The 9,007-nt window shown below is 35.1% G+C and overlaps 1 protein-coding gene across 1 annotated transcript; it reads right to left on the bottom strand.

The window, feature by feature from the left end:
• Positions 1 to 6,935: 6,935 nt before the first annotated feature.
• LOC119667511 (uncharacterized protein K02A2.6-like) lies at positions 6,936 to 8,850 on the bottom strand. Its single transcript, XM_038076811.1, has 2 exons — positions 8,010 to 8,850; positions 6,936 to 7,933 (listed from the first exon to the last, which is right to left on the bottom strand). The coding sequence occupies exons 1-2, from the start codon at positions 8,848 to 8,850 to the stop codon at positions 6,936 to 6,938; spliced, it is 1,839 nt and encodes a 612-aa protein (XP_037932739.1).
• Between the last annotated feature and the right edge of the window lie 157 nt (positions 8,851 to 9,007).

Below are 9,007 nucleotides of genomic sequence, written 5' to 3'. Positions count from 1 at the left end.
TGCACTTGAATTCTGTGCCAGATTTCATATGATAAATGATTGAGTAGAAAGAGAAATTAGGCTTATGATGGATTATAATTCGATTTTGACAAAATATGAAGAGGAAAAACAATATGTTCTGCAAGTAGTCGAACATTATCATAAAAATTGTCCTTCACATAGTCAGATTTATGTTATAAAACATAATAAACACAATATATTAATTACTGAAAAAAGGGTTTTCTTGAAATTATAATTTTTTATAAATAATGAACTAAATCGTAGCATAAACCTATTACGTAATTGTGCATGCCAGCTAAAAGGTATGAAATAGAAAACAGAGCACAGTCGCTCAACTAATTATTGTGTTTTGCGCATAATTTTTAACCGATTTTACTCATCAATATCTTATTAAAAAGATATTTTAATTATCTATCAAATGATAGATAAAACAAGTAACAAAGATAAAAAATGACTTTGAATTGAAAAATTTCTGTTTTCTGTACTGAAAACCCAACTTTGCTCGAGTGGCGCAACGTCATTTTTAATCCTATTGCTCCTAAACTTTGGGAATATCATTTTTTTGGTCAATGGCATATTTCTAGGGGGTGCGCTCATTCAAAACTTCATTTTTAATTTTCCCCTTTATAACGTGAGCCACCCTAGTGTTACACCTTAGATTTGAAAGACGAAGCTTGGACAATATCTACTGCCTGGAAACAACAGTTTAACGTCTGAATTTGGTAACTTCCATTTCTTTAATTTTAAAGCTTTCCCAGACTGGTCGTTTATTTATTCCTGCAGTTCCGGATCTCTTACTTGGTCAATAGCAATTCTTTCTACTTCGCTTGTTTCACACTAGAATGGATTCAGCGCCAGTTATGTGACGCATATCGGTAAAATACTGGCTCACAAATTCAAGTTGTTTTGCTTGTCTAGGAGATGCGTTTTCACTGGCCTGCTGAAGGGCATATGCGAGTGGTTTATGGTCAGTGAATATAGTAAACTCGCGACCGTCTAACACATATCGGAAATATTCGGTGGCTTGATAAATCGCTGTCAACTCTCGATCGTAAGCAACTTTTTTGAGTAGAACGCTAATGGCTGATGCAGTTTATCCACTACGTGCTGGAGGACGTCGCCAACTGCATCTCCTGAGGCATCTGTCGTAAGCGTAAATTGTGCTTCTGGCGCTATAAAGTTAAGAAAAGTGGCCTGTGCTAGTTCATTTTTATACCGCTGGAATGTCACTATGTCATCAGACAACCAGGCGATTGCTGATTTTTCATTTTTGCAGTTCCCAGGCATTAGTAAAACAAACGTTGATGACTATGTACGCAGCTCGCAAGAATTGACGATAAAAACTTATTATCCCTTGAAACGGCATAATAGGTATATCCCTTTTTGGTATAGGGAGCTCACGTACCCCCTGTACTTTAGTTTCTAGATGGCGAAACCTATTGGCGTCGATTACATGATCCAGAAACTCAATATTACCTCGCTTAAAACCGTACTTCTTCGGCTGTACCGATAGATCCGCTCCCATATCGATGAGAAATCGATGATGTCGACGTTGCCGGATCTTGTATAAAGAATCAAGCTATAATAGTGCTGTCCTATAATCAGCTCGACGTCGATTGAGACGAGCTTAGTTTTTTGCCTTTGCGTTTGTTATATAGATACTTGGCTGTCGGCACTTGCGCTCCAAATCTGCTATGAAACCAGCACCAATCGGATTGACTTGAAGTTTGTGGGTGAGTGCGGCTCCCCCTGCCTGATAATTGATGAGTTCTCGATAAATCTACCAGGTCAACGATCGATGCCTGCAAGATAGCACATACTTGTGGTGGCAGACGCTATAGCCATAAAGACTTTAGGAAATCAATACTATCTCTAGCTCTTGACAATTTTGTCAGCTCGTTAAATCGTTGCGAGGAAATAAGTTGATGAATAGGAAATAAGACGATGTTTAGCTACATTTTTTTAGGAAGTTTTATTAGAAATTAACCTAATCCTAATACCTATTTAATTTTGTAGGACTAAATAACTTATTCTAACTATCCCAAATATTTACAAAAAAAAAAAGCACATATAATGATGATGATATAATGATGATAATAGTTATACATTATTTAATAATATTAATAAATAACTAAAAATTATATATAACTATAAATTATAATAAATAATAACAGTTGATCGCATCAAAAATGCCTAGTCATTGTCTCCAGTGAGCCGAGTGTATAGAAAGCCTCTTTCATTCATTTTATCTTTTTTGTTTTTTGCAGGTGTTTCAGAATCTTTTGACGTAGATATTGGAGCTACCGATAGACGTGGAAATGATATTGGATCTACCGATAAACGTGGAGATGTGCATGACGACAGCTATGATGCATCCTTTGATGACGGCCCCTGATCTAATTAATAAACACATTCATTATTTTGAAGAATTTAAACAAATTTGTGAAAACTCACCTGCAATACTTTCAAACACTAATTTTGTAGTGTTATGTATGGACAAATTGTCTAGAAATCTCTTTAATATATGGAAGTAGTTCTAGTCGAATGGCGCCCCTCCTGAAACTCCGACACACTATTGTTCTTTCCTGATTTAAAATAAACAAACAAGCAAATTGAAGTGATTAACAGCAACTTTATAAAAATAAATTGAAATCTTTTTTTATTATATGAAAGTACGTAACATAATAAAAAACAAAACAGTTTCAATACACAAATTATTATTGAATTTTTAATTTCATTTATGAAATACTTTTCTTTACGTTTGTGTAAAGTTGTAGAGCTTTGTTTGCACTTCTAAGGAAGTGGCACGAAACCTCTATTGTGAAGATCGGGCGCCCCGTAATTGTGGAAGTCTTTCCTCCCATAATTTTACGCACTTTCCACCTACACGTTTCTGCGTCTCTTCATTTTAATGTTTAAAAATACTATTTGAATTAATTAAATCTAAAATCAATTATTTAAATATGTATTGCATATTTAAGTTATGAAAAAATTTTTTATTAAATCCTAGTACGTACTTCTTTTTGCTACTAACATGAAATAAACAAATTTCACGTAATAATATGTCATACTAAAAAATTAAATATATAATTGATATATTAAATTATTTATATACATTTTTTATAATTCAATGAATAAAAACAGATTTTATTTAATACTTACTATCTCAGTGTGCTTGTTTACAGGTCAGCTGTTGTTTGTTCACATTTTATATTTAAAATATATGACACATACTTCAAATTTTGGTCATTTCCTTTGTTGAAAATTTATTTTTAAGAGTTGCATTCGATATTTTTGGTCTAAAATGAACCGATTGATTGTAAATGGGCTCATTTATATGAAAGCTCTTGGTATGATAAATCATGCTCATTAGTGATTATAATGCGCAAAACTGCCTAATTTGGCGTTTCCACTGGCCGAAAATGGCTCATTTTGAATTAGCCATTTAAAAGTGGCTCATTTCTTTTCATTTCAAACAGCTGATTTTTCAACTTGCCTATTGATTTGATTTTTGGCCTGCACCAAAAAAATGTTGCATGAAGGTTAAATATGCCTTCAAACCTTAAAATATAGACTTAAAACATATTGTCAAAGACGGCTTTTATTTTGTATATTTACATTTTTACTTTGTAACGACACAGATTTTTCCGTTTCGTTATTTTCTTTGCCGGGGTAACCTCAGCCTCTTCTAGGAGTCGTTACAATAAATTTATATTTACAAGAACCGGACTTCTCAAATAAAAGATTGTGATTATAGTTTTCAGAACAATTTATTTATAAAAAAAAATCAATAATATATATAAAAAGAAAGAAATTAAATGCAATAATTATTATTAGTATGACTGGGATGGCACATCAATGGCAATTGATTCTTTGAAACTCTCAAGGGGATTACTTCCAATGACTACTTCGGTGATATTCCAAAAGGTCTTTTCTGGTCTTGTAGTTGGCTTCTATGTTCACCTGTTTGAAAAGAATATTAAGGAATATACGCTTTATTTATTTAATATATATATAATGGTATCTAAGCTCGCTGACTTAAAACCGCCTTACGCTCGTAAACTATTATATATAGACTTTGTACTAGGTTATACACATGACTTAACACCGCCTTTGTGTCAGATAATATTTTATTTTTTTATTTTATTAGTTGACATATAATGCCACTCAGTGATCATACAAGACTCACTCCCCTTACCAAAAATGCGTCGTCTTTTATACAGATCAGACGAGCTTTTTGTGTAGCGCACATACAATTGTTTTCTGCTGTTTTGTGGAGTTTTGTTTATTTTCCCGTTTGTATGTCTTGCTTTCATACTGTTCTTCAAGTTGTGCGCTCAACAGATCTTGTCTATCTCTTTGCGGCGAATTTCTATTGACGTTTCTGACGTTTGTTTATGTTTTGATTTTATAATTTTCGCAATTTTTCTCGTGGTGTTTCTTTTTGATATTTATAAAATTTGTGAATAATTTCTCATAATTAATAATTTAATAATAACAATTCGGATTAGAATGTGTGGCAGTACATTAGCAGGTATGTATTTATATTTTAACTGAATACTTTTATATTTAAATTTATCTTTCCCTAGTTCCACGCGTTGCAGTAGTGTGCAGTGTGGGCAGCTGTTGTTTGAGTTTTGTGCAAATGCAAATTAAAAGAAAGTATGTATCAGATTTCGAATAAAATACATTTTTTTTAATTTTATTCATATATTTCAGACTTCTACTTCTTTTTTTTTATTACAATTTGTTACAATTCATTTTGTACTACAATTCATTGGAATAAACAACGATGTGTGTATTTATGTAGGGCAAAATTTACTTATGTAAATTTAGTCCTTACAACTTTTAATTAGAGAAGAACACGCGTTGTTATGCTTTCTTAAAAACTCATTAGCACACTGAACTTATATGGCGTTTACATTGGCCGAAAATGGCTCATTTTGAATGAGCCATTTGAAAGTGTTTACATTCGTTCTAATTCATTTGTTCTCATTTCAACAGCTGATTTTTCAACTTGCATGTTGATTTGATTTTTGGCCTGTGCCAAAAAAATGTTGCATGAAGGTTAAATATGCCTTCAAACCTTACATTAGAAACTTAAAACATATTTTTAACTTCGATTAATTACTTTTTGGGAAGTAAAAGTTCTAAAAAGCAGTGCATCGTTTTCAAGAAAATGCAACCACCAAACATTTGTTTACCTTTTTTTGTAAATATGTTAAAAACAGCTTTCTCAAACTGTCAAAATGCCATGAAGAGCTTTCATTTAGGGTATGTTCAATGGAATCCTTTGCATTTGGAACGTATGTGGAATGCATTCGAACGTCATTCATACAGAATGTGAGAAAATTGCTCATTTTTGTGCTTGAAATTTTATATGCAAGAATGAGCCATTCGATACTCATTTTCGATTTTTGACCAAAATGAGCCATTTTCGGCCAATGTAAACGCCGTATTAGGTGCGACTCAACTGTCATGTTTGACATGTAAAGGTGTTTGGAAAAAATATAAACGTGTTCCGAACACATTCTACACGAATGTGTTCGGAAATCATTTTATTAAGGGTGACAATTCGGCCAATCCTGCTATAAATCGTCCTCGATTTCACAAGCATCAAGCTCCGGAGAATTGTAGCACCACGGTTTCATTCGGTCTGACGCGAACGTAGAATTGAATTTCCTTTTAGCCAATTGGATACCTGGGATATCTTCTATTTGGTATCGGTCATTTCCAAGTACATTGACTACGATATATGGACCTCGATATTTCGGCTCCAATTTTCGTGACTCGCCTGTGGCTGACGGTTCGTTTTCAAGCACTACGAGATCACCAACATTGTACAGGAAAGGTTCGGCATGCTTTTCGTCGAAACGGTGCTTCCACTTTTCACGCTCCTCAGCAATATTCCTGACGGCTAGGTTTCGTTTCTCGTTGATTGTAATGGTTGATAATGGGTTTTCCGCGTCGGCATGGACGGCAGCTAACAATCGATTTTGGAGGATATCGCGCAGCTGGAAGTCGAACACTAGTTCGTTTGGGCTGAAACCAGAAGTTGCGTTTTTTTGTGAGTTCACTGCCCATTGTGAATTCCGTAAATTCAGATCCCAATTGTTTGGACCTTTGTTCGATGTTCGCAGATATGATAGGATTATCTGGTTAGCTCTCTCAACTTGTCCATTATCTCGCGGCGTTCGTACAGCTGTTTTGACATGTTGAATATTATTGTTGTCACAATACTCCTCAAATTGAGTGGATGTAAACGATGTACCCCTATCAGTAACAATCTTTGCAGGTAACCCGAAATAGCTGGACATCTCGTTTAAAACGGCGATTACAGGAGTTGTTTTTGTATTATGTACAGCTTTCACAATCAGAAATTTCGAGAAAGCATCTGAAATAGCCAAAACGTAGCTATTACCTCTTTTACTTTTAATGAAAGATCCGAGGTGATCGATGTGAATCAAACGGAAAGGTATCGGTTCAACGTCGTCATAGTGCAGAGTACCCTCGCGTTTACTTCCTCGTGATCCATCTTACAGCTTTTGGTGCAACAAATTGTAGACCTTCAGCGGTACGTCGATATAAGCGATGAAGTGAACATGAGCACTTCATGTTCAGCATTACTGTCGTACAGAGCTAGAACCGGACCGCTACATAGCATATTTATAAGTTTGTCAAATGCATTTTTCTACTCAACACCCCCTACGAACTCTTGTTCTGATTTTCGTAGCAACATCGCGATTGGTTTTGAGATGATTGAGTAATCCTGAACAAATTTGCGGAAAAATCCAGTCAAACCCAAGAAGCCTCGTACTTCTGTTACGTTGGTTGGCTGTTTAAAATTTTTAATTGCAGCTACTTTTTGATTACCTGGTGCTATTCCATTTTGATCAATAACGTGCCCTAGGTGTATTAGTTCCGTTTTAAGAAATTTACATTTGGACATCCTTAGCGTCAAATTGCTCTTTTAACAAACAGAGAAATTTTTCTAACCGTTCTATACCTTCTTCTATACTTTTACTGGGTATAATAACATCATCGAGATAAATTAGAACTTCACCACGGCCCATCGACGACGCAATCTTATCCATTGTCTCTTGAAAAACTCCAGGGGCGTTAACCATTCCAAATGGCATTCTGTTGTATTCGAAATGACCATCCGTAGTAACGAAAGCTGTATATTGTTTTGAGGACTCTTCAATTTCTATTTGGTGATATCCCATGCGAAGGTCAAGTGTCGTAAAGAATCTGTTACCTGAGAGCTGAGCAAACTGCTCCTCCATATTTGGCATAGGGTAAGGATTTTTAATAATGATTTTGTTTAATGCACGATAATCTACGCAGAGTCGATGCTCACCATTTTTCTTTTCTACCAGAACCACGGATGAGGCATACGGTGATGACGAAGGGCGTATGATGTCATTTTTAAGCAAATCAAGACCAATGTCCGAAACGATTTTGCGTTTGGCAAATGCTATCCGATATGGTTTTTCCCGAATAGGTACGTCAGTGCTGACTTTAAAACTCATTTTGTTGATAACACATTTGCCTAGTTCAGACATACTTTCTGCAAAAACGCCACGGTACGTTGAGAGTAGACCTTTAAGTTGTTTGCGTACATCCGACGGTATTTCTACCGATGTTTGCAGATCTTCTATATGGCATTTGTCTCCCTCTATGATAAGACGTTTACCTTCACGGCACAATACATCACGACCCAGCAAAATATTTTCGGATGTTTTTCCGTCATCCACGATCAACAAATCGGTTATAAATTCGTTATTATCAAAATCTACGACAGCATTTATTTTAGAGGTGCAGATAAATTTTCCATCGGCGAAACCACTCAAAGTTACAGAACAACGCAATATTTCATTTTTAAAATCTTTTGCAAATGTCTCACGAATTAGAGTGTATGCACTACCAGGATCTATAAATGATCGCGTCGGTTTTTGATTTACTTTTACAACTTTCGTCACGAGCTCATTTCTTTTTTTCGCAAGTACTTTCAATTTTGTTAACCGTTTGTTTATTCTCGGCATTGTTTTTCTTACTAGGACAATCGGTCTCCTTATGCGTAGTGCGATTGCATATTGAACAACGCTCTTTACGTTGTGGTTCAGGACACTTGTTTGAATAATGGCCTATTCTAGAGCAATTGAAACATTTGACTTTTCTAGTCGTCTCGCTTTCCTTATTTTGGAGTGTTTGTATCTTAGAATTGTCTCTAAGATCGTGATTAGTATTTACCGGGTATTTAGGTTTTGGTTTTTCGTTAAAGTTTTGAACATCATTATATACAGTATAAATATTTATATCACGTAAGAGTTCATTACAGAGAGTGTATTCATTCGAGATTTTCTGCTTTAAGCGTGGCTCATTGATGCCATTAATTATATACCGAGCAATTGCATTTTCGGGTACGTTTCCACGAGTACCTATAGATATCATTTTGTAGTAATATTCTTGCGGACTTTCATTAAATTGTCTCTTCGTTTGGGACATTTTGAAGTATACGTCTGCTATGTTTTCTGTAGAAGCAAAGTCTTTCAAAAATTTTGTAGCAAATTCCGTCCAAGAAAGAAACACGTCTTGTGAATTAACCCAATATTTTGTGTATCCTTGCAACTTTTGTTGCACTGCAAATACTAATGTTTGATCGTCCCAACGATATGTAGTTCGTAACATATCGTTCCGTTTTATGAACTGATTTGGCATAAGAGATTTGTCGCTTGACGGATTGAACTCAGGTAAAAGGGTTACAATCTCTCTAACGTTTCCATAAGGATTTTGCGCGTATGGTGGGTAATATGCAATATGACCTCCGTTCATATGTTCATGCCGCATATTACCTATATAACTCGTGCTTGGAACACTACCAACTGGCATGCACCCCAATGCTGCATACTGTGGTTTATATTATGCGCATTAACCGGAAATGTATTCATTCCCGACGATATTGGCATAAAATTATTTACAGACGTTGACATTATTGGCCTTTGCT

Source organism: Teleopsis dalmanni, chromosome 1 (assembly GCF_002237135.1).
Source record: "Teleopsis dalmanni isolate 2A chromosome 1, ASM223713v2, whole genome shotgun sequence".
Lineage (NCBI taxonomy): Eukaryota > Metazoa > Arthropoda > Insecta > Diptera > Diopsidae > Teleopsis > Teleopsis dalmanni.
This window is presented reverse-complemented; position numbering and strand designations above follow the sequence as displayed.

Bases quoted from the DNA above. Each gene is read 5' to 3' on its own strand.
- LOC119667511 (XM_038076811.1), bottom strand. From the start codon at position 8,850: ATGCGGCATGAACATATGAACGGAGGTCATATTGCATATTACCCACCA. The intron at 7,934-8,009 runs GTACTTGCGAAA...GATCATTTATAG, and splicing joins AACGGTTAACAAAATTGAAA to ATCCTGGTAGTGCATACACT.